This window comes from Haplochromis burtoni, unplaced genomic scaffold, assembly GCF_018398535.1.
Source record: "Haplochromis burtoni strain Fernald_Lab_line unplaced genomic scaffold, NCSU_Asbu1 Contig_57, whole genome shotgun sequence".
Classification (NCBI taxonomy): domain Eukaryota; kingdom Metazoa; phylum Chordata; class Actinopteri; order Cichliformes; family Cichlidae; genus Haplochromis; species Haplochromis burtoni.
In genome coordinates, this window is record NW_024582418.1 from 1,087,407 (window position 1) to 1,114,478 (window position 27,072).

The 27,072-nt window shown below is 39.6% G+C and overlaps 1 protein-coding gene across 6 annotated transcripts; it reads right to left on the reverse strand.

The window, feature by feature from the left end:
- On the reverse strand, nt 1-27,072 carry b3gnt2b (UDP-GlcNAc:betaGal beta-1,3-N-acetylglucosaminyltransferase 2b). Of its 6 annotated transcripts, none has more exons than XR_006054417.1 (4): nt 26,881-27,070; nt 13,581-13,725; nt 3,022-8,320; nt 1-2,665 (listed from the first exon to the last, which is right to left on the reverse strand). XR_006054417.1 is itself a non-coding variant. In XM_042220906.1 (4 exons), exon 4 carries the CDS (start codon nt 8,293-8,295, stop codon nt 7,102-7,104), a length of 1,194 nt encoding a protein of 397 aa, XP_042076840.1. In that variant the 5' UTR covers nt 8,296-8,320; nt 8,396-8,488; nt 13,581-13,725; nt 26,881-27,072; the 3' UTR covers nt 1-7,101. The 6 variants fall into 6 exon arrangements, 5 of the variants coding, with proteins under 5 accessions (XP_042076840.1, XP_042076841.1, XP_005922503.1 ...); XM_042220906.1 differs by adding an exon at nt 8,396-8,488 and having other exon boundaries at nt 1-8,320; nt 26,881-27,072; XM_042220907.1 differs by adding an exon at nt 17,036-17,089 and having other exon boundaries at nt 1-8,320; nt 17,162-27,071.

The following is a 27,072-nucleotide window of genomic DNA, read 5'->3' on the forward strand; positions in this document are numbered from 1 at the left end:
AATTTTTTTTATCTCCAGACGCCTGTTGATGCCAGAAGCTTTCTGTCGCCAGCACAGGCTTAAAAACATGTGGCTGTATTTGCCTGTGTGAGTAAAAGGTGTGTGATGATAAGCAAAAGGTGCTACACTGATTTCAGAGACAGATGAGGAAGCGAGAGCTCCTGGGACGCCTGGCGTACAGATCAGCTCATGGGTGCCTGTGTGTGAGAGAAAAATCGCTGCTGCCATCAGTTTCCCAGAACCTCATCTGCGCTTTATCATATCGGCTTCCTGGCAACATCCTGATGATGTCATCGGTGAGTCAGGCTGTGGTCCGCCTGACTCCTCCGTTTAGATTTGATCATCACCTCCTTCTGCTTGACTTTAACGTCAAAATCCGTTAAGCTGACGTTAACTTTAACCTCAGGTTTTGGAGCTATTTTTGGAGTTTGGAAGTTTTGTCTCCGATTTGATCTTTGCACTCAAAGGTTAATGCCAAAGCTAGAGAAGCGTCTAGTAGTTTGTAGGTTGCTGAGTCAAGGAAATCTCTAGTGGGTTCTGATCCCGAGGTGTCACATTAACACAGGGTTTTCAGCTTCCTGCATCTTACCACCAGACTGTGCACCAAAAAAATACTGGTAGATTCTTTTAGAGTTGGAGGGTTGTCAATCAGAAGACCACATTTCCTTTCAGCACTATTGCTTTTATTAAAATATTTCCTGTCACAGCATTAATGATGGTAAAACCTGATGCAAAATGCAACTCTGCCACATGTATGTTTATGACATACCTTGTCTTGGAGTTGGTGCCATGGTGCAAGGGATGCAGCTACTTTCTCCATCTGCTTTGATACAGCCTTATAGGTCTCATTTGGACCTCTTTGTTTTCCACTTTGTTCTCACTTGCTGTTTAGTTTTGCTCATGTACCAGAAGCTACCTAAACAGGTTTAGGAAAAGATTGTAGTTTAAGTTAAAATATTGCATACTGAAAAGGGAAAGGTTGGGTTTCGGTCTGTTGCTTCATAGCATAGATGCCAGAGCGGTTTTGAGGCACTGCTGGTTCTGAGAAAACAGCCGTATTTTACACCCTGAAGTTAAACTGTGCAGGTTATGCTTTCAAGCACAGTGCTTCCAGTCTGAGGTCATGCTATGCAGCAGCGGAGTCTGCATGCATCAGCGCTGTGTGTTTCTTTTCACTTTTCACTGGGCTCGATGCACTGCCGTCCTTAACTAATGAGTCCAGCTCTCGAGCTCATTTGAGGGTCAAATTTTGTGCTGAACATTTCTTGTTTGCAAGCTCTTAGTTATTCCCAGAGTGATGCAGTGAGGCATAAATATTCAGTCTATATCATACAGTGTGCAATAAAATGCAATGAACAAAACATCTTCTTTTACTCAAATATATGATTATAAAGACATTAAGTAGGAATGCATTCAAAATAATGCTACAGCCCACAGACAGAGGGAGGCAGGAAGATCTTCAACAGTACATTTTTTCCTCTTAGTAAAAAGAATTCTCTGGAAGAGAAATTGGAAAACTGCTCCGTGGTCAGAATGACTCAGCTGTCGCTCTCTGATTCATGTAGACCTGGATCAGACTGTAGGTGGGTGTAGCCTGTCCTGCATCCAGCAGAAGCTCCAGGTGCTTTTACTTCCCACGACGGATAAACAATTAACAGCTTTCTAAGAACAGCTGTGTGAAGGAGAACCATGAAAAATGTCACTTCTCCGGCTCCTGTCACCTGGAACGAATTACAATCCTGCAATTTCCAAACGGGCACGAAAGAGGACAATGAGGGCCTGTCTATACAAGCAGGGAAAAGTAAACCTGGACTCACTGCACGGAGCGTTCGTTTTTCCATTTTCACTGTAACTGGTTTCACTCTCTTTTTGGGAACTGACTGAAATATAAAAGCCGAAGTTTCATAACAAGTTAATGTTACTACTCGAGTCTCTATGATTAATGGAAAGAATACACTATCAAATAAATTAGAATGAATAAAAACATAAAAACACATTACAGCGCTCAGGTTTGACCCCAGCTAAATATGAGATAACCAGTTTAACTGCACTTTTCTTACTGTGGAGAAACTAGCTGTTGTTACTTTGAGCAGACTCCTGAGCTTAAACAGGATGTCATGGCTACACATGAGACAAGCAGGGTCTACTATTATCATCATCCTTATTATTAATGAGTGCTGAAGTCTTCCAAAGGATGCAACTGTGGAACGTAAAGAGGAAAGGGAAATAGTTTTCAAGGCTGAACACCTAAAGTACACACAGAAAAAAAAAAAAAGTAGGCCGAGCTCTCTCCCCCTTCCTGGTTGTAATTTGTTTCCAGGACATGGATGCTCTGCAGCACACACCACACTGTGAAGCCTTTTTAAGTATGCACACACTTCAGGCTGAAGGCTTGGCCGATCTGTTCTTATTGCAACAGCAAGTTAAATCTGCTCTGATGTAACAGGATTCAGGTGTTTATTGTTCAGCATTTCTTCACACTTACATACCAAGAAGACTTTAACAAACGCCAGAATTCTGTGTCTGTGAAGCTGGAGAGGTTGTGTAGGTTTTGGATTCTCTGTTCGCAAAGATCTGCGGAAACAGAGCCGAAGTCCAAAAAGCTGCGTCTCTTTCCCTTAAAAGGTCATTGGATTGTTATCAGAAAGGAGTACGCACCGACTGTCTGCAGAAAACACACATACACAGTTTTTACACTCCCACACCTGCGGGAGAAAACGACTCAGGTATATGACTGTCATCTCTGAGAACTTTTTTCTTTCTTTCTCTCAGAGTGAAGAGGTCCATAAATAAATAAATAAATAAATAATTAATAAAAAACATCCCAGAGAAAGAGAGAGAGCTGAGAGATTCTGGTCTGCTGATGCCAGATATCTGTTTATATTAATGAGTTTTAAACAAGCAGAATTCCAAATTTTTAACAGTAACTTCCTGTTATCATAACAGACGACTGCTGCATTAGTGTTATCATGGGTGTTGATTTCAGGATGATTTAGAGCACATGTACTTCTTTCACCTCACCCCCATCTGGTCCCGGCAGATGGCTGCCCCTCCTTGAGCCTGATTTCTTCCTGTTCAAAGCGAGTTTCTCCTTCCTACAGTCACCAAGTGCCAGTCATTGCTGGGGTTTTCTTTTTATCATTGCAGGGATTTTACTTCATCAAAAAGGTCTGACTTTGTACAGCCTCTGAATCTTTTTGGTTAGGTGTAATCATCTCTGCTACAATAAACTTGAAGACCCAGAGAAAAAGAAAGAGGGAGAGGTCTGGTATTATAACATATCTACATATATGCATGCAGATATGTGCAAAATGTAAATAAAACTGTTTCCACATCAGTGCTGCAAACGTCATAAATCGGTTTAAAAACTGAACTGTGTAAGTAAAGGAAAAAGAACAGTCTAAGAATATATTCAAGAAAGGAGCAAAATCTCACAAAAACATTAAAAAGCTAAACAAATTTAGCAGCATATATTTCTTAAACGTACCTCTAAATTTTTCCCACATACACACACTTCCCACATGCTCACTGAGCGTAACTCTCCTCTTGTTCCTAATCGTGCCCATCTCTGTGCTTAACAACTGAAATAAATGCTCTGTGAGAAACTGACATCGCACATCCTGTTTCAGCTGTTTGACCCACTGTTTACATTCTTGCTCTCAAGCTGCGCAGAAATCCATGTCAGCGCCAAACACGGAGAAAATACCGCAGAATGATCGGCTACTGCCCTCTGCTGGTGAGACACAATTACTACATTAGAATGGACTTTCATTGTTTTTTCCAACTGAATTGAACCACATGTTCTTGTCAATTTTTAAAGGTTAACTAAAGAGATAAATAACCTTTTACAGGAAGGAATCTGTAGATTTCACATCATGAGGTCCACTGTTCACAGACCAGTGAGGCGATGGGGATCATGTCCTCCATTTCATTGACATTAAAAGATATGATATGGAGACTTGGTAATGAAAAGTTGAACATATATATGTAGTTTATTAAATATTGAATAAACTGCTCACTTTAAAAGCTTAATGCAAGCAAGAAACTGCAAAACTAAATGTATGCAATCAAATATATCAGAGATATTATTAATGCAGAGAGACCAACTGTTTTGGAAAGAGGTCAAAGTGCTCAATGTTTTGGAGCCCATGTGAATTACAGCCTCAGTTTCATGTTCTTAGCTGATAGTAGTGGCACACGGTGTGGCGTTCTGCTGTTGCATCCTATCTGCTTCAAAGTTTGATGTGTTGTGGGTTCAGAGATGCTCTTCTGCACACTTCAGATGTCACGAGTAGTTATTTGAGTTTCAGGCCCGTCTTCTCTGGCATTAACACAGACGGCTGTGTGGGAAAATCCCAGCAGACCAGCAGTTTCTAATTTTCTTCCCCAGTTTGGGCTTTGAACTCACTGAAAGACTTGGATTTAACAGCGTACCTTTGGGAACAGGCTCCTGTGACCCAGAGATTTTTTTTTTAGCTTCCTTACGAAAAAACGCATTTCTGTTTAACATCATTAACAAGAAAGGACCACACACCACTCGTGTTTTGATTCAGCTGCACTGGCTAAATGTTTAGTTTGTTTTTACAGCCTTTCATGGATCAGCTGCGTATTATATTACAGATCTATCACCTCCACATTCAGCCTCGAGGTCGCTGATGTCATCCTCCCAACTATTTTTTTTTTTTTAATATTCGTATATCTTGCTTTGCATGTGTGTATCTTTAGGTTAACTCCTGCTTTAAAATGCTTGTTATAAAAAAAAAAAAGTGACTTGAGGTTTAAGAAGCATCAAGATTTTTTGTAATCAGACGTGATTGATTTTTCTAAATTCTCATGTACATCCTTAGAAACCATAAAAATCACATAACAGCATCTACAAAACCATTAAAATATAGCTTTATTGAAACATGATGTTAAAGCGATCACATTTAAGTTTGCGTGACATACAGTACATACAAACATCAGGCACAGATTTGGTAATCATCTTTGACTCGTGCAGGCAGCGAAAAGTGTCTGGAACTCACATTAACCAAAGTTTAAAGAAACCACACACACACAAAAAAAAAAAAAATCTTTCTGTGGGTTAAAAACAACACAGATACTCCACATAAACTTTGATTAAATAGAAAAAACACACAATGAAGAACAGCCACAGGCCTCGTTACATTCAGCTGAATTTCCTTCATGATCCCCAGCTTGGACACATTCGGGACATTCAGGCCAGAAAAACACTGACTGTTCAAACTTGGATAAATTGTGCACCTTTTCCAATCAACAAATTCAACACCCACACACCTGTAGACAATCATCAGGCTGAAGCAACAATTAGAAGGCGATGTAAACAGTTCAGGCAGCCGCGAAACTACACAGTGAGGAGTGCAACGATTAACGGCATGTATGTCAGCAGTGACAGCGCTATGCACACAACAAGTGAAATATTAAATAATCCAGAAGCATGAAATACACGTCTTTCAGGTTCTTATCTTCTCTTTTTAGTGTTGGTCTTATCCTGCATGAATATACTGAAGTTCAAAAAGAAAAGAGAAAAAACAAGAGACCTGGTGCGATTGTCTGTAGGATGATTTACAAATGTCACATAACGGATACACGAAGGATGTAGAGACTAACACAGAGATAATTACGGTAATAAGCCGATGCTTTAAATAAATCAGGTGGTTGGCAGTTTGGGAGTCGTGGGATCGCCACTGTTTACAAAGCTCTAGCAAAAAATGTTTTGTTGCCGCCACCCTGACCAGCAGGGGGAGCTCTAACAGAGACGAAGTAACACCATTACCCTTCATGCTGTGTGCGAGTCAAGCATCTCACCGTGTCGTGCATACAATACTGCTCAGAAGGAATTTTATGAAATACGAGGGAAAGGTAAATATGTGCAGGATGTCTCTTGTCAGGTGAATGAAGCTAAACAACAATGAGCTAAGGATCAACTTTTAAATAAAACACAAGTTCACACACACTTTAAAGCTTTCACCAACACACAGAACCCTTAAGAGTCTCTTGCAAAACCCACGGACACTTTAATCAAGTAACAATTTGTGTATGTACGTGTTCAGCCTGTTTTAAAGAATCTAGACTCACTCAGGTCACAGTAAAGCAGCATTTATCCTCATTCAACGCTTTCCACGGGCACATAGCCAATACGTCACACCGAAAGCTTGAAATGACACACCTGTGAAAATGTACTTTGGGCTTTTGTTAAACCTTTTTGAACCTGAAGCTGATTTAGACCAGCATTTGGATTTCTCTGAGCCCCGACCGGCCGAGCTGCGGAGAGCGAGGCTAGACATCCCTGTCTCATTTTAATTGCTCCAACGTTGATCAGCCACACCAATTAAGGGAACTGCTTTTACGAAACCACAAAGGTGGCTTCGGTAAAGAGACCTGGCCTTTAAAAAAAACATTTCAGCAGGTGGGTTTAATGTTGTGGCTGACTGAGAGCAGAGTCTCACCAGTGGAAACTGAGGAAATGATGTGAACAAAAACTCTGAGCTTTAGAGTCGTGAGTAAATACTTCTGGGAGTGTGGTTGGAAATAGCAGCACAATCTAAGCCTCCAGCTATGACTACGAGGAAGTGTTCACCGGGAAAGCAGGAACCACTGTTTTTCAGTGTTCAGAAAGCAATCAATTGCTTTTACTCACTTCAGTAACCTGACCAGCATGTTATAGCTTTACCAAAACGACCCTTGGGTGCCAGGCAGACACTTTCCAGCTCTCATTTATTTAATACAGCATTGAGACACTTTGTGGTGGAGGTGACAGTGTTAAAGCACATAAAGGCCATATAAATAGCTGTGATATAAATATATGAACTCAAAGATATTCACTTTGGGTGAAGGTCCTTTGAAAGTTAAGCAGAGTTAACTCCTCTGTGGAATAGAGCCATAATACAAAATGTGAAAAATCTGCGCTGCCACGCCGCCCTCATTTTTTCAGGCCACAACGCTCAACCAGGCAGAGGATCCGTGTGGACATCGTAGTAATATCTTAACTTAAAGCTGCCAACTTTTAAAGTTCAAGTTAAAATATTTGGCCCTTTGGCCTTCCTTGTGATCTATCCTGACATGTTTTCAGACTGACTGCAGTCACTGGCAGGTCAGGTTGGGTCTACTGAGCCAGGCCCAGATCTGGATCATCTCCTGTGGGGTCCTTGGGTGAACCAGCATTAAGCTCTTGTAAGCGCAGGGGTTCGACCTGTATTTCTCCTCTATGTTAAAAGTCCTGAAGCCTTTGTGCTTTTCGGGGGCCAGCCCCAACTTACGAAGACACATACCCGTGTAGACGTCATCTATTGGGTACAGCGCTACGCGCTGAGATGCGTTATGCAGGCGAAAGGCGATGTCACCTGAATAAAGGTAGCCGCCTCCTCCTGCGTACGGTGGGTAGATTCCAACATACATGCTCTCTGGTATGAAGTATTTGACCCTCTTGTCTCGGTGGGGCCCCGCATTCGTGATCACATCACCCACAAACAGGTCCTTGGCTTTGGGTCCCGAGAGCCCCTTGAGAAAGTCCATGATGCGGTAGGTGTTAACGAAGACGTCGTCGTCGCCTTTGAAGATGAATTGGGCGCCGGAGCAACGTGCCTGGATCCACTCCAGGAAAAGAACTTCTTTGACAGTCAAATTGAAAAACGAATCACGGAAATCCCACTGGATGATGTCTTTATGGCGGGCGTTCTCAAAATGCAGCATACCAGACAGATCTGGGTGGTGGTCTCCAGGTGTTGCGTTACCAAGGAGGAAAATGGTAACCACTGTCCGATTGGCTAATACGCCTGCTTTTCCCCAGGACTGGCGGATGGCCTGGCGGCGATCAAAGTGAGGCACCAGCGATTTGACAGCCAGCAGCAGAAACGGTGGCTCCTTGCAGATATCCATCTGGTCCATAATGATCGGGTAGGAGCGGCAGCGCATGTAAAGCAGGAAGTCCTTGAAGCGGGGCAGCAGGGAGTTGTAATCTTTTACCTGAGTGGTCACCCTGAGGTTAGGCTGACAGACGTTGGATGTCAAACTGGTGTCATTGAGCCACTCAGGGATGTCGCTGCTGCGGTTCGTCATGATGATGTGATTGCTGTGAATGTCCAGAATCTGCTGCTGGCGGTTCCAGTAGGCCGAGCTGGGAGCCACTTTAGCCCAGAAGCGTTTGGAAGGGATAAGAATCTTTTGATGTCCACTTTTGTCTTGGTTGATGTTCCGCGAGATGAGGATGAAGATAAAGAGGTTGACCATAGTCAGTGACACCACAACCTTAAGCCTCATCTTTGGCAGCAGCCCCATGACAGATTACCGCACACGCCGACACCTGTGCAGACACACAGAAGAAGAAACAAAGACTTTAGTCTTCACTACAAACTGATCTTTAGTTTTCATCTTTTACCTTATTCTCAAATCACTCAGGTAATTTCAGGTAGGAGGAAGCACGAGGGAGAACAGTTATCTATGGTGAAATGAGCAGGTTTACAACTTCCCTCTGTTGAGAAACAATGGGTGGAAAAAGGAAGAGAAGACACCTCAACCACACTGACAAAACGATCACATGGAAACCCCCGTTTGTGTTGTAAGACGTTGTGTAAAACTATGTCAGAATAGTTTGTTTATCCAAAGCAACAGCAAGATTACGTATTGATCTGATCAAGAAGGTCAGAGGTCAAACTGCTGATAAGACTGAAGCAGAGTGGTGTCATCTTCACACTGAATCACTTGACTTTTCACAGGTTGACTGATATGGTGTATAATAATGCTTTGTTTGTTTGGCTGTCATAGTTACTTCTGAGTGAACATGCTGGTTCACTCAGAAGTGATGGCTGTGCTTTCCAGTGAGGGTTAAACTGATTTCTTACAAAACACTTAAAAACTTCCTGTAAAACTTATGAGGTGGCATGTCTCCATCATCACCATAATCAAATCACAGGTAGGGTAAGTTTTTTCTTGGAATAATTAAAAACAAAAAAATACTCCTACGGCAGACACAAAGATAATTTAACTTTGAGCTACCTAACTAGATCTGCAATCATCAGGCCTTGTTATTTTGTTCACTTTATTTATGTGTGTTCATGCAGCATGCGTTCACAACTGTGAGCCTGAACTGATCTAATTACCAAGCTGCGTGTCCAGACCAGTCCAAACTAAATATGAGAAACCAATTAGCAAATGATCTGCTTGGTGTAAGGAGAGTTCATTAACTGTCGGGATGAAGCACGATAAGGTAGTCTGCCTGAAATCACAGCATACACCTGCATTTCCACTGACAACATGTTTACTCGTTTACTACGCCAGAGGGCAATTTAACGGAAGGCAAACATTTGAGGATTCATTGTCCTCCTCTCTGCTTTTGTATCCTTTGCTTAAACCAATAAGAAATGAGGACGACATGTGAGCTTGAACAGACAATACCGTCCTTTCAGGAGGCTCAGCTGTGCCTCAGGTTTCTGTTTAGTCACGCTTTCCCCTCTGAAAATGTCCTTACCTGGAGTTCCCCTCACTTTCTCCTTTTTCCTGCAGACCAGTGAAGCAGCCACTTTAACGCAATATTTTCATCAAGTTATTGATAAACTACATGTTTTGGTACTGCTTAACCATACTTGTGACAAAGTCTAACCGAGTAAATGTTTTCACTGTGAGGCTGCACACTTCTGGGCAAATTTCCAATCTTAACAACACTCTGAAGTCATAAAGACCAAAAGTAAAATAAAAAGACGACTGGATAATGATATAAGATTGCAAGCTCTGAAAGCCAAAAAGGGTCTACTCATCTGGGAGACATTAGGGCTCATTTAGGAAAAGTGCTTCTTGACCATCTCAGTCAGAAAAGCCGCTCCCCAGCATTGTTTTCAATCGAATAATTTCAGTGATTTCAATGAGATAAAGACTTTCGCTGCTGTTATTTATTGTTAAAAATCAAGCGCAGCCTCTTCTTTTCTGCTTTTTGGCACGACCGAGGTGCCTGTTTGCTTTCACTTTCCTCTCATCTGCGTCTGCAGACATCTCATCGCAGAGCTTTTGGGACAGACAAGACACTTTGAGTTATATTTTAGGTTTAAGGAAATCGCGTTGTAGCATTAAAGATTACAAGACACAGGATTTGTTTGCTGTTAACCAGGCACAGGTAGGTTATGAGCCACTAGTTTGTGTTGCTGGGGATTTTCATTGTATCTGAAAACTGTTTAGTCTTTTTTTTTTAGAAACATTTGGGTGTAAGAGTACTACTCATTAGTGTGTTTAGAGATGGTGTAGGTGTTTTTAATTCTAAACAACTTACAAGAATTTAATTTTGCCTTCACCTGTTTCCACCAGGTTTTGGCCCCAGAGAGCCGAGTCAGGACATTAAGACTTATTTATCTTCATTACAATTATCAATGTAAACAGCTCAAAAAGCGGTGCGAGCTCTGCCTGATGAGCTAACAGATCTGAACTGCTCCCTGGATCCTTCCTGCCTCTGTATTGTGTTGCTCTCTCAGCCTCCTAGCAACAACTCTCCACTGCTGCACTCCTGTTTGCTCTTCTTTTTCTATTCCGTGAGCCTCGTTCACTCCTCCTCACTCTGCCCGTCTCCATCAGGTTTCCTCTGTTCCTTTGAATTTGTTCTGACTCAACGCAGGATAGGAATACATCACACTTATCAGTATTATATCACCAAACAGACAAGCATGGACTTATGCTAGTTTTCCTTCAATCTCCTCTTCCCCCTTACTCTCATGGATAATTAAGCTTTCCCTTCCTCTGCATCCCATACAAACAAGATCACTTCTGGGAAACAAGTGGGTGGGTCGGTGGGGGAGGCTTCTTAAGAAGAAAGCTAAACAACATGTAGATGAAACCACAACTTCTGGACCTGTAATTAACCACCAGTAGTCTGCAGCAAAATCCACGCATACCTGCCTAAGTCTGGCTGACCATCTGCATTTGGTTTAAGACATTAAACTCAGTCATAGTGTTTCACATCGAGGCCATTTTAGCTGAAGCAATTAAGGCATGTTGGTGGTTTGACACACAAATATCATGCTTCTAGCTGTCAGCATTAAAAAGACAAGGTCTGCACTTGTGGTTGACACTCACACAAAAACAGATTAGGCACAGTAATGTCATGGACCAAACTTTAAGCTATAGTTTCAGTTCTTTTGCATTCAGTCAGTGTTGTTAGAGCTGACTCCAGCTTAAAGACAGTTAAAATCAGTTCACACATGAGTTTCTTAATCTTGAAATATACATTAAATGAAAAACAAAACTTAAGGATGTGGAGGCACTGGAGGATGTGGAGATGTCTGGTCACGGTTAGTTCCTGACTTGAGCGCATTTGACAATAAAGCCTGCCTTGAAAGGACAGCTGGCAAGTGACAGCCCTCCTGCTTCTGCTGGGACTACTGTGTGTTTTTCTATGTTAGGTTGCAGTTTCCTGGTAGGTAGAGTTAATCAGTGCAACTGGGAGCACCTGGCCAGTTTCTCTCATTTTACACAACACATTCGAACACTCATCCAACCAGTAACACTACTGACTAACAAACCTCATAATGTAACTTGAGGTTTTTGGATTCTTTGGGTTAATAATTCATATATTCTGGTTTAACACAGAATCTCTCTCATAATTTGTTTTGGCTCATAATGTCTTCATTATATTATGATATGTCTTTCCATGCCTGCGAGCCCACTGAGGTCCGCTTCGGCCTGAGTGACTTAAATCCCATCAGACAGTGGGTGCAATGGTCCACGCCTGCCTGTTCTTTTGGGACAGTGTGGACTCTTCCTACCGATCTACATTACAATCAACTATCTATGACAGCAGACTTCAAAGTATAACAGGAATGACTATTCGACCGTCGGTCCTCCAGATGTCTGTGTCCATGTCTGCAACACAGTATAAGCAAGGCATAAGCTGGACTATGACACGGGCACGCTCACCACAGGAAGTGTGAGAGACCTCGAGTGATCAGAGGCAAAAATCAGCTGCAGACAGCTGTTGCACAATTCTTCTACCATTTCTTCCATGGAAAACTTATGAATTTTACTTCCTCTGGAGCTCAGTGACCAAAGGCTTACTTATAGGTACACTAAAGGACAAGTAAATTCGAAGATTAAGGGGCGGGGGAAAAAGTGCAGTGCTGCAATGGCAAGAGGTGAATTTAATTCATTACACAAAAAGACATCAGAGCTTCAAAGCAATAGAAAAAAAGTCACTGTTATCATGTTTCATAATAACTGGAAGCAACTGAATTCAATTGTCTGGCCCCGCCGAGTATGCTGGAAAGCTGTCTGCAAGTGAACACAACTGACTGATGGCCTTCTTGATTTGATTAATCTAACTAGATCTAGTTTCCTCATAAAACCTAATCAATGTATTATTTTTAAATGGACCCTCATTTTAAGGATATGCAAAAACACATTTAGATCCAGAACATAAGCAGTGCCCCAAGAAAAGACAGCATGAGTCACATCCTGTCATCACAGGAAGCAGTGCACACCTATACTTGTTATGGTGCAAAGTACTCCTAAAAATTACCGTATTGTATTTTTTCTTAAACCGACTGTATGCAGAAGCCATACAGAATGAGGAAAAAAAAAGTCTAATTATTAATAAACTAATAATAAGAAATAGTCTCACTGTGGTAAAAGACAGCAATGGAGCATGATAACGGTTCAGGCAGAGATGAAGAAACGCAATGTCAAAAAGCAGTCTGCAAACATCTGCAGTGGCGCTTTTATTGCTCACAATAAACCTTTATGGCTCTTCTTTTGCAGAATTCGTCTGACTTGGCTTTAAAGATAAAAGATAATTATACTTTATTTAGATAACGGACTCCAAGACAGTTAGGCTTCTTTTGTACAGATACACTTGACTACTTTGATTCAAGTCAACCATCAAAAGATGCCTATTAAAAACCTTTGTGGTATGATTAGGAGTTAAAGGACTATACATTATACACTGAAACAATAGCATGTAATCTATTTTTGATTTTTTTTATTCCATATAGATACAATTTGCCACCATCGGGACAAGACCTCTCTGTGTGTACTTTACATGTTCTTCCTGTATCTGCGTAGGTTGTCTATGGGCACTTTGGTGTAGTTTGTAACATAATTATCTGATCCGCTTTTAAACCTCTCTCCATTATTCATTAACTTTATGTTTATCTATCATGAAGCTTGTGGCGACACCATATGGTGTCGGGTAACAAACAGGTCTGTGGGATTGTGATGAGGTCAGTAATTTACCAGACAACACTAGACTGTGTTTGACCAGTGTGGCTTCCACCTGATAAAAAGGTTCACTGAGGTAAGCCATCCCACCTGAGTGGGGGATGGGTGTGAGACACTACAGAACAATGGCAGCTTGAAGGGCTGGGTTTGTATGCTTCTTAGTGGACCTTAATAGCTTTCATGATTATGTTTAGATGGCTTTAAATACTATGCTGTGGAGAGAACCGATGAACAATGCACCTTCCTAAAACTTTAAACTTCATGTGTAAACATAACAGAATATAGCTATACAGATCTTAATGTGACAGACATGCCAAGAGATGCACTGCCTATTCAAAACATTTCCAACGACGCACATTGTGTGATCTTACCTGTGCAGGTGAGTGGGCCTCTTCAGCTCTTGTTCTCCTGGTGTCTCCTCAGCACTTTTACCCCATACTTTTGTGCACTGTCTGGGGACAACAGCCAATGGGGAAAAGGGATCGGGAAGGGGAGGAGGCAGAGAAAAGACTGAATCTGCAAATGAGAGAGAAAGAACCCAGGTGTCAATACTGAGGAAGAGAGCATGAGGACAAAAAAGACATCAGTTCTAATTTTACATACTGAAAGCGTGCTTCTTAAAGAAAGAACCAATAACCCTGATTTAAATACAAAATGATAACTATATCATTTAACTAGACTGTGAGCAGTCATGATTGGGTGGGAGGGTATATACAGCTTTTAATAATAAAATACAGTTTTATGTGTGATATTTGGAACAGATGTAGATTTGCTGTTAATGAAATTAAAACCCTGGTGTCAAAATTCACAGTAAAACAGAACTTGGTTTCATTTAATTTCATTTCAGGGAGGTTCAATCATTACTATGATTTATTTTTGTATCTTTTCACGGTTTTCATTTTTTTTATTTTTAAGTTAATAATTTCCCTGACAGGTACCACAGGACAAAATGTGTCGACTAAATCTATGTGAAAGCAACAGAGCTGGTTTCCAGAGGGAGTGCTTTCTTAGTACAACAATAAGTAATTCCCCGTGTACAGTATTCTTACTCGAAATGCAGATCCTAACTTCATGCTGCATATAAACATGGCACTCTGATTGCCCAGTGGTACAAAAAGTGGTTCACTTCTTAACACGGTATAGTGCTATGGCAGGTTATGCTGCAAACCTATTTAGAAGAAGTGTGCTGCCACTCATGATCAACATAGCCAGGGTTTCTTTGTGTTAGCTGACTTGACAAAAACCAAAAATACTGGTCACTTCCTGTGCTACCTCTCAGGCTCCTAGCAGACACACTTATATTATCGATTTCAACTTCCTATGTCATCCTTTTCTCAAGTTTTTGCATTCACAAGAGTTTCAGAAAACCAAGATCACTGAGATTCAAACTCATTTGATATTTTTAAGGAGCACACCTATGGTATCAATTTGAAGTTCCTATGTTGCCTTGTTCTCGAGTTATTGCATTCACAAACTTGGGCGCCAGAGAGATTTGGTATCATGACAATGGTTTTAAAAATTTACCAACTGAGCGTCAATCAGACATTATCAAAAGGAACAGATGATAGATACAGACAGGACAAAGTCTTGTGAAGTCTTGTGATTTGACGTCCATAAATGCTGAGTGATTCAAAAATCAAGCAGAGGAATTTTCTAATCTGTGTTCTATTAGCTGCGGTTCCAGAAGTGTCAGAGAAACAGATCAAGCAGAAAACATTAAGACATTTTCTGCATCACCAACTGAACCGATCTCCCGTGACAATGTGACACACAGTCTGCATCCCTGTAACTTTATGACTGAACTACATTCACTGGTGTTTGTAACACATGACTGAACAGACTGCATGTGGAACTTTTTCGTATAGCAGCAGATAATGTCTATTACACTTAGAGCAGACCGTAAATTAAAAACAAAAACAAAAAACAAATCAGTGAGTATGTGATGTCTCTAGCTAATGTTTAAACTTTGAACATAACCTGATCCTGACCAGGTTATGTGTTCAGAACAAGTTGCCATAACGATCTAGCGAGGTAAAAAAGAACAGTGAGTTTAAGCTTGCTAACCCATTTAACTTTGTAGCACACCTCTCTGCTCCGGTGTAGGTTATGTTCCAGATAAGAGACCAGTGAGGCGCTAAATGTATTTATTTATTTATTTTCTTAGACAGAAATGTTTGCATTTTTCTCTGAGCACCAATCAAGAAATGGTTTTAGAAGCAACTTTATATTTTATTCCCCTCTATGTTGCAGGAAATTTTATGATAATCTGACTTTCCTATATATTCAGTAAAGTGATAAATTAAATGTATACAGTCTGAGCCTGAGTTTATCTGATATACAGTTTGCCTAGAGGCTAATCACACTTACACATTTGTCTAATATTTTTTAAATTTGCTGCAGCTAAAAGAAAAAGGATAACATCTCACTAAGCAAAACAAACAACATCGTTTATTAACTTAAAAGAATATCCAATTATTTTGTCCAGCTGACATGTCAGATCCTTTCATGCGCTGATGACATACTGACATGTTTGTTAAGTTAGTAATTTTTACAATACTTTTTTGCACACTTTCAGCACCATATACACACACACACTGTACTTCTATAATCGCATACAGACACACACCATGACCCCCCTACCTCAATTGTCAATCCTTAATGTTTAAATTCCATAAAAATTTAGTTACTGCCACAATACTCTGGAGGCTGGTCACTCAAGTGCAGGTAAACATCTGACTGACAGCAAAGCCATGAAACAGACTTCACATTCATGAAAAACAGTGCAGACTATTATCACCATCTCACTGAAAGACAGGAGGGGTTGCTGTATTTAATAGAGCTCTTCTCTCCACAGAAACTAGACTTTGTGCTGTTCAGGACTAATACTTATTTTCAGTTTTAGAGATTTGTTTTCTTACTAATATTTGAGCTTACCCAAGGTACTTTTCCTTCTTAAGAGTCCTTAAATCTGAGCTTTTCCTCCTTACACAGACGTGCCGTTGCGTGGATGTCTGCATAAAATCATCTCTCAAAGCATTTTGACTTTAAATTGTGTATGGGAGCAACTAGCAGGCTCTTAAATAAACTTGTACAGTTTGTTTTTGTTAGATAAATCTCTCACAAACAGAAAGAAAGATATAAATATAAAGAGAAAAGTGAAACACAAACACACACACGCAATAATAATCTAATGCTTTTGCCAAAGACTGATGTAGAAAGCTTGTTTTATACAAACATGACTGGGTTTTGTTAATCATTAAACTGCCTGTGTGTGCTGGTTAGATATGAGAGGACAGCAGATAGCAAGCATAGGCAACCTCTTAACGAAACAAACTGAAAAAGCCACCGGAGGATGGCCAAACAATTAAAATGGAGTTAATCATCGAAAGAAACGCCTGGCTTTGTTCCATTTCCGTTGCTTCTCATGCTTTCCATTGTGTTTGTTTGACCATGCTGAGAAACTTTCCTCTTTTCTTTCCTGTATATGCTCCTGTACATAAGTTATTTAAGACTAAATAACAACAGTTTGTTGGGCAAAAAACAAAAAAACCTCCCAAAACAAAACTACAATGCAAGTGAACAATGCAAAAGAAAACTGTGCAGTTTTCCTATTTAAAACATTATATAGACCACGATGTTAATGCTAAAAATTAATTACAGAAACCTCTAGTGAAAAACAAACAAACACATTTTTGGGTTTAGATTGTGAGTCTTGGAGGGCATCTAAAATGGACATAAAACATATTTTTGCAGCTCTGGAAATTTCACGAGTCTCTAAAATGCTGAAAAAGGCAACACAAATTTCAAAAGTGAAAAATCAACACACCTCTTTTTACTTTAAGGACCTGTCTGACCCCGCTGAAGCTGACATCTCCAATCACTTCTGTCTCATTTTACTGCCGCTAGGCTTTTCGTACTAACTGCAGATGAAAACACTAATTACATTTTTAACAGTGAGGTTAAAGCACCGTTAACTGCCATTACTATTCAGATGAATGCACAACTAATGAAGCTCCACTGATCAGCCACGCCCTTCTCAACGTAAAACTTCATCATTTTTAGGAACTCAAAAACAGAAAATGTATCTAGGACATCCTCTTCACTAGCTGGTTGATATTTGTGGGCTTGTTTTGCAGCAGGTCTGGTTAGCACACATGTCCTACACACTCACGGTTGCAGAACACATGTCCTACACACTCACGGTTGCAATCCTCCCAAAGTTGTGTGAAACAGGTCAGCAGGGCAGAGAAGCCTAAAAGGCTCAGGCTGCTAACTGCTGTGTGCGAGTGATAACAGATAAGTCTCCTCCACAGGCCACGTCAGGTCTGTGGACAAAGTTCAACCTTCAATTGATAAAGGCTAAAAAAAAATTAAAGATAAAGAGTCTAACCATTTAGAGGAGCATGCACCTGACTTAAGGGACGAATATTTATTGCAACTTCCCTTTAATTTTTCTGACCAGTGTTTATGCTGAAGGTAAAACGTCTCGTCTCTGGCACCACTTACGATATTTTGGTTTCACATTTAACGATTTCCTCTGTGGGTGTTACCAGTGGCAATGCATCGCAGTGAAAACTGGCCATCAAGATCTGGCAAAGCAATGGGCAGGTCCCAGTTTTAAGTTTTTCCTTCTAGAGCGAGTGGAGTTTTCAGCATCCTCTGGATCAAAAACAGTTTTTCCACCACATAAAGAAACTGAGCAGAAAACCTGTTAATGATTTGAGGTGACAGAGCCACTGTTCTTGATGTACCTCTCTGTGGTCTGCTTAATAAATTCAGCAACAATAAAAGTCAAGGAAAGGAACGCAACAGCCACCCATACCAAGCTAAAAATGGATCTGACTGGAACACTGTCACAGATTTTTGTTTAAACAAATGTCCCATGAAGCTATACAAAATGAATCTTGGGTTATATAAATAAAGCATGATAATTACTGATGATACTCAACAAGAGGATTACTGCCTGTCCCCAGTCAGGATCATCTCAAGTACATTTTGACAGTATGCATCTAGAAGTTCATCATTTCCTTTTATCTCTCTGACATTGTATATGCCTAATGCATTATAAAAGCACTTTGAATTACCTTTGTATATGAATCATCATTATCCATGGATTGTAAATTGTTGAGCAGACTCTCTTCACCTTTGTAGGTTGAAACTACCAAAGATAATTTTTTGGGGAGTAATACTTCATACAAGACTAAGATATTACTGTACGAAATATGTGGGCCTAATGGGGACATGGTGCAAAGAGAGGAGGGCCATAAATAGCCTGAAGGCTGCAACTTAAAGAGGGACTGTCTGAGCTGGAATATATCCACCAAATGTCATGCCTCCTTCTCAGAATTTTCCATTGATGTGAGACAGTCTCCTAATTTTATTTGTTGGTTCTGATCGCTGTGTTGGTTTTATTAAAATGCAACACATGCATAACTAACCTTAGAGGACATTCTGTGAAAAATCTCCCAGTCATCCTGATCAGAATTACTATAAAACCACAATAACAACCTAAATATTTCAACCTAGAGGTCCCAAAAAATTGATTCTGTTAATCATCCAAGTTAATTGGATGAGTGACAAAACGTTTCTCCCACTGAAAACGCTACGTCCAGACAAACAGAATCAACCTTTAGGGTTTTACTTACCTCGATGATTGAGCATGCACCGAGACAAGCAAGAGGTCCTTGAAGTACACAGGGTGGGATTAAGTTCCTGGTTTTGTACATGAGACCCAACAACAACAACAATCCTAAAATAACAAAAGTCCAAAAACTGAACTAATATCAGGAACACTAATTTCCTTATCCAAATATGGCTATGGGGTGGGTTCTACAGGGCGAAGAACAGCTCTCAAGCTCTGCACATTTATTCTCAAAACAACCTGAGGAAATGTTCTTTTTTTCTCCTAGTAATGCTAAAGTGACCATTTCTAAGCTACAGTATAGAGATCGGGAAATGAGACATTCACTGCCTCACAATAGCACTGGAACTTAAAATAGACTGGAATTTCTCATTATCAACAAATACTTGTGACCCTGGCTACACTTAAGCCACCTGCTAGTCATTTGCTCACACTCAGCACACACTGAACTTAGGTAGTGTCACTCCAGTGTGACCTGATGAGCAAAGATGAAGTGCACTCTGCAAAATGAATCATGAACTTCCAGTCTTTAGCATTGACAAGACCCTCCCTGCAACTATGACAGATAGCCTTTCAGTGAAAACATGGCTAATTGCAAATAATGACAGGAACTCCTTGAGAAAAACAAAGAGATTAACCGAAGATCTCTGTCTCAAGGGATTATAGTGTACATCTTAAACATTATAAAGCTTGTAAAAATGAAGTGAGACATCCTAGAAAGTGTTTGCCAGTAAGAAAAAAAAACTAAATGGTAGCTTTGTTTACAGAAATTATGCATCTGATGCTAATGCAGCAAGAAAGGAAATGGACTCTTTAAGCTGATCAAGTGACAATGTTATCACATCTCCCGAGGAAGACGATAAAAACGAGTAATTTTGCACCTGCACATTTAAATTGTGAAGAAAGCGTGTATGGATTCAGATGACTGCTAAGCTTTAGTTTTAACTTTACATTACACATAATTAAACACCACCAATATCTCAAGGTTTTCTTATAAATCTACCCTTCTTTTCATCCCCTGATAGTTTTATTAAAGTCACTATTTAACCCATGTTATTATGTGCGTGCCAGCACAGCCACACCCACCTCGCCATGTATACTTCTCAGGCTCCTAACATGACATGGTGAGCTGCATGCTTTTTTGCTAAAAAATCTTTTTGAAGCTTTTGCATTGTGCATGCACAACTTTTCTTTATGTCAGATGAGATCAGAATCACATTATGATAACAAGATTATAGTTTTCCATGTATAATTAAATAAGGGAGAAAGTCCATAACTCAGACATCATTAGGCTGGAATCCTTGAATGACCTGTGATATCGAACCTACTTTGAAATATATGGAAGACCTTAAATCCACCTAGAAACAATACAAATGACAAGCCATGTGGTCTCAACTTGAAAATATCTGTCTGGTTCTTGTGCATTAGCGAACTCCTATAGCTGGTATTGCATCTACATAGTTACTATGAATGGCTAAATGGATACAGATTCTTAGGAACTGAGGCCAGGAAGTGGTTATGTGGCGAAGACGGGAAGCACAAAGACAATGGTTCACACAATGACTGTTGTCAAAAGGGAACTGATGTTTTCACATTTCTAAGTGTTTTATTATTGAGCATTTTTAATAATAGTTTAGATTTTCCATAAGATTCACCAAGAAACAATGCTTGTAAATTAATTGGGTGACAAAATAGCCACTGACAATTTAGTTTCCATTATCTTTTTTATTTTGAGTTTGTGTGAGTTGTTGACCACTCATATGTTGCCCAACTCCAGTGTTCCTGTTACCAGACCGCTAAAAGCTACCTCATGACAAAGACTTAATGGAACAGGGGAATACAACAGTAACAAGATGACTCATTAAGGATGCAACAATTCACATTTCCATTGAAAGTAACAGCTTATAATATGAACTTACATGCGTAAGTGGAGAAGATGATACATTTTCCAATGATCTTTTATCAGTTTAATAAAGTATTACTCTAACCTTCAGTAAATTAAGCCCTACTTACAAAAAACAACAACTTAAAAATCTGTGAATTTCTTTTGCTAAAAAAGTGGGCATCAAAATCTTTACTTTTAAAAGCGGACAACTATAAACCATCAACAAGAACTATGTTGTGAACCATTAACTTCAACAGTTCAACAGTAAGTTTTAAAATGAGGAGATTTAGTGAAACTACAGACACTATTAATTATGTTTAAGGCTAAAAATAATACTTTGCCTTTCACGTTACAAAGTTTCTTTTCAATGTGTTCGGGGGGTGAAGACAGCAGAAGGAAATTTCATTTTAAGCATCAACTAACTAGGACTACACAAAGATTAATGAGTCCAACAGTTAGGGGTATACGACTGTGGAACTCTCATTATAATCTAAAGAACTGTACAAATTTACATTGTTTTAAAAAGTCTTACACGTCTAAAACGATAATTCAATATGAAGAATATGAACCAAATTGGAGTTAATTGAAGAAGGTTTTTTTTTTTTTCCCTCCCCTCTCTCACGCTTTCTCTCGCCTTATTTTATTCTATTTATTTATTTTTTCTCCTTATTATTATTTGAAGTGGTATATTGCTGATTGTAAATTTGATGTTTGGTGTGCATTAGGATCTGGAGATAAATGTTAGTGTGTTCCTTGGTTTATGGTGCCCACTTGTAATATTAGTTGGATTGCAGATAGGGGCAGGGTTTAATAAGAATATTTTCTTCTTCCTGCTCCTTTTCACGCATTGTTACAGTGTTATACCGAGAAAAAGCATGGTTTGCGTGTATGAAAGGACAAAACTGTTAAAACTGTTGAACCAAGTGTGAAATAAATAAATAAATGAAATGACATGAAATGAAAACGCACCTTCAAACTTTCTCCAGGTGGTTTTCATATACAAATAAAGCCAAGGATACAAAGCAGTCTAAACTTTAACTTCGTAAAATGGCTCGGCTTCTTTTAGAGTACTATTGACAGCATAAACGTAGGACCCAGATAAAGACAAAGTAGTACAACTCAGTTGGCTAAGGCTGTAGACATATCCACTGACTGAATGGAGCTAGATTCTAGAATTTAACCTCAGAGTGTGCTGGAACAGAACTACCACCATAAATGCAGTCAGAAATGCTGTCTTTAGTTTCCTCAGTGTGCCATCATCCTGCAAGTCATCACTTACATTAGGCAGTTCTGTGAGTGTCCTGGCTATTATACTGGCATCACTTTAGTTTTCCTCCCATTATCATTAATGTCTTTTTAAGCCCACTGATGTATTTGCCATATTCTGGAGCGACCACGGACTGTAACATTATGGATTAATTCTGTCTACTCAGTAAGCTGTTTTTAATGGATCTTGGGAAACAGCGGCAACAAAGCAATTTATAGCTGGTGCTAACTTGTGTGCAAATGCATATCTCTTCATATTAGTGATTAAGAAACCCTGGTATTGTGAAACGACTCCGTTTCATGTGACAAAAAGTTGAACAAGCAGCCATTCCGGAATCTCTGTTTGAGCAGTATGTCTCAACCTTTGCGGTTTAACGGGGCTAACATTGAAAGGTTCCGTTTTGAGGCTGATGTAAGGAAAAGGAGAAGAGGCTTGTGTGTTTGATTTTGACAGTCTTGTGCAGAATACAAAAAGTCAGACAAGTTGATCCTGGATGCGCAGAGAGATCTGAGCTGCTCTGCCACTGTATGACTGACTTTATGGCTCACTCCACCGTGAGTTGATCCCTGTTGTGGGTCCAATATATAAATAGAAAAAAAGGAATGAAATTCCAGACAAATGTTATAAAGGTACTGTTTTACCTGTTCGGCTCCTTATACTTTGCCACATGTGAACAATGTTAATTGTAATTTAGAACTCTTTTTCCTGGCAAAAGATGTTCAAGGTTTTTCTCCAGCTCAAAAAGCACAGTTTTGCATAAGGCCTTTGATTTCCCTTGGTTTGTTTTTGTTTTCAGTTCACTTGAATTTGCCCATTTCCGTTTAGCTTCAGTGTCTGGTTTCTTCATTAGTCAGTTTAATTATCACAATATTAAGAGTAGTTTCAGAATACATTTTACAATACAAGCCTTTCATGGAGGCAGTTAACGCACAATCACGCCAAGAATCACCCCAAAATCGTGCAAAGATATATTTATCAGGCTGTGTGACTGGCTGTCTAAATGGGGCCTTGCAGATTTCTGTGTTAACGATAATGTGGTTATAGTACAGATCTATTGGGATGCCACCATAATTAGCACCACCCCTGGGTATTGCCAGATCTCCAGTTTCAGGATGTGCTTAAATTAATGACCTTGAAACAAGAGGAAGACGGCTGAAAAGCCAAATGTATGAATTCAACTCAGAGCAAAAAAGCAGCATATGCAGCAAATGTACTTCTGTACTTGTGTGAACTCTCTCCACTGTAGTATACGAGGAAGAAACCCTTAAGTAACATCAAGCCTAAAGTAAATAACCCTCACTCCTTTCCATGTTCCTTGAGCCACTAATTTGCTTACTCCCCATGATGTCTGGAATATTAATGAAGAATTTGGGTGGTATGGATTAGATGAGGCGACACATTAATCTAGGGTCAAGGTCACAAGCCTTCAATTAAAAGGACACTTGAGTTTGTTCACTTCCTGCTCCGGAGTAGACATGAAAAGAAGTATTCTTTTAATTGGCCATTTATGCAAATAGCCACTGGAAGAAACTATAATAAACTCAAAACAACCTTCTGTTATATTTCACAACAGTGCAAAAAAACTGCAAACAATAGTCATGTGTGGCTATCTATAGTGCACATGGGATGAAGCCCAAACACCTAAAAGGAAACCGTAACAGTTCCTCACCCTCCACAGAGAAACAATGAAAGCTGTTACTTGCGGAGGACACATATACTAAAGGAGGTACCCTCACACTTTCTTAAGTAGTTAGCTATCTGTCTATTAAGCTTCGTAACCCGTGGATGGTCTCCAGCTCCACTGTATTGAACTCCTTAGTGTTACAGAAGCCTGCAGTCGATATTCTACCAAAATGGTGGAGTAGGACCTTTTTAAACTACTGGATGAAGGCCTGGGGGCTGCCAAAATATCAACCTGATCAGCCTACAAGTAGGAAAACATAAAGAAGATGAGGTGCTGTTTGAATGGGGAGAATGAGGACTTCCACACAGTACAACTGAATGCAATTTTCTCCACTGAAACAAATGAAATAATTAAAATAAATTTTAAGATACACTTCAGTGGCCTCCAAAATAAAGCCTGTGTGAGAAACACTGCTGTACAAAAATGTGTTAATAAATAGTAAATATTAGCAGAGCTTTTCTTCCCTCAGTGATGCAGGTCTGTACTGTGATGGTATTAAAGACCGACTTAGCAACACAAACAAAAAACAGTCTCACTCAGATACAAAGGTCATTCATATTAATGAATGTGTCTTTGCGGTTATTCATATTATGTTCTGCAGCAGGCAAAAACTAGGTTAGAAAAAGTACAAAAAATATATTTAAAAATGTTTGTTTTTCTGTTTATCTTTATGAACTTTTTTTTCGGGCTATATGATAACCCAACGGACGGGGCTGAGATAGATTTTGGTCGCCCGACCGGAGATATTGCTAGCTCCGGCACGTCGGGCTAGCGATTTTGCGAGCCCTGCGTTTGGTTCTTTAGCTGTCAGAATTGCTGTCTGAAAGGCCAACAAAGATACCCAACGGATTTACTTTACCAAGCGGATCATCACGGCCATTGGGCTATTTAAACTTTTTAACTTTAAGATGTCACACTGTGTCCATTTTTGGAATTATTGTGATTTAGTAAATAATTAATAAACAGTCACTTGCATAGAACGCCTTTTACTGTCACTATACACTTGTACAATGAGATACAGAGAATCTCCTACTCAGTGCAGCTAGCTACGATAGTATCTCATTCATGAATGATTAAACTAGGTTTATGCGAAACCATTAATCATCACAATTCACACAGCATTATCGTCACAGGCCAAAGTTGGAAAAGTCACTAAGGGACACTAAGGGGGTAAAATTTGCTGGTTGACTGGCCAGGTTGCTCCCTCAGGTGTGTGGTCAAAAACAGGGTGCTGTCTATTTGGAGCTTAAAGATGAATGACTGTATAATAAACTGAAATTGTCAGACTATGTTTTAAGAGATATATTTTCAGACAATGAAGCCAAGATAACAAACACTGATAGCATTGGAAAGTTTGGCTGTTTTTGTACACACCTGGGATTCTCTGTATTTTTCTTTGGCTGGCTTTTCACTTGTCACATTTATGTCTGTGAATGATTACATTTCATGTATACTTTAATGCTGATACAGAATTTAGATGAATTGTACAGCACACTGTCGTAGAAAAATGTACATTTTCTAAGAGAAAATATCAGCTCTACCAAAATGAATTGATTAGACACGTTTCTGCACCATGTTTCTGTTGACCTTTTGAGTCCCTTTTTATTTTTCTTACTGTATTCAAATCAGTATGGGCTACACCCCTGATCTATAGTACAGCAATTTCAAATAAATATCATAGACTGGACAGATGTAATTTTAACAACATGTTAAAACTAATACTGTTAATTTTGGCGCCTTTACATTTGTTTTATCCACTTTGTATTCGTAATTCCATAACAGACCAGTCAGAAACTTCACCATGACTGATAAGGAATGCTCATCCTAAGTGTGGTTTGGATGTTTCTGTCTAAACATAGCACTGGTACAGGGCTGACGCACACACATCTGTGCAGAAAAACCCTTGGAAAATGTTGCTCGTGTGATTCAGAAATTTGATCATGAAGTGCATACACAGCAAAAAAAGGCAGAGAACAGACAGAGAAGGAAGAACAGACAGTTATATTGGGAACTTGTTTGTCCAGGTTTAACATTAACACCAAGTTTAAAACTAACTTTGCTCTGTGCTACTTTTACAGATTGTCCAAAGCAGGGAGGTCAAGCTCATTTTAACTCAAGGGTACATACAGCCCTAGTTGATCATAAGTGGATCACTTGTTTAATCACTTAATGACAACCTACATGTTTGTGAAATTTCAACAGTTTATCTCCGTATTTTCACATTCATAGGCTTAAAGGCTCAAATTAGGTCCTATTTACTCCAGTTCCTAAATGAAATGCATTGCAGTACAAGTAAACACATTTTTGAATTTTTTATTCATTCCTATTTTGAAGTTAGAATAAGGGAAGAATGTGTTTACAGTGATATGCGACTTATTTTCAGGGCATCTTAGGATGGTCAGCAAGAAAGATTATTGAACTTTTTCTATGTTGATTATTATGCAGTGATTTTAGTGCTCAAACTTGGCTATATATGGCTAATAAAATAAATATTGACAAACATTTCCATCTTTAAGGTTTAAACAACATGCTGGAATCTGTAAAAACAATTTTTTTTAACTTCCCAGATATTTTCACCCCCAGAGATTGCTGGCACAGCTCACCAAGAATGAAAATGCATTTTGGATTTTAACTCTATTTAGTGGTCGAGACTTAACTGGGTAGTCCACCCCGGCCACATGTTTTGACACCCCTGCATTCGATGTGACACTTTTTGATTGAGAATAGCTACAAAAATGTCTTACTTTAGTTTCTGATTCAGTCCCTTCCAAGAGCCCGAAGTGCTTTCAGTCTCGCTCAAGTTATTGTTAATCATAAACACATCTTTATATTTGATAGGCAGCTTAAATATTTACTGCATTTAACCTCGAAACAGGTAAGTCCATTAATTCATTAAGGTTAGTCATTTAGCCCTAAAGCAGAATAATGCTGTATTTTTAAAGATAGTACTGCTTTACAAATGCCACGGCACTACGTCTTGTCATAGTCTGTTCTTCCTACTGCGTTTCTGGTTTCTTTCTTGAGTTTTCCTGAAAAGGAACAAGTACTTTTCATGTACAGTCCTGTTCCCCGAGTAACTCGGACTTTCCTGGAAACTTACTGGGTCGGTTAACTTACTATGAGGATCTAGTTCAGCTACTCGATATGACTGTTACTCCGGACAGGTGGGAAAAAATAAACTCGGTTGAACTCACTTGCTTGGCAGTCAGCCTAGAGACACTCCGACAGCGGCGAAATAGTGAAATAAATCCATCACGTGCCGTTTCCGGTGGCTAATCGTCGTCTGTTTACCGAGGACCTCCTGTGTTTTCCCTCCGCTAACAGCCGAGATCTGCTGCTTATCGCGACTGGTCTATTTTTTAACCGTCTCAATTGTGACTGCACTC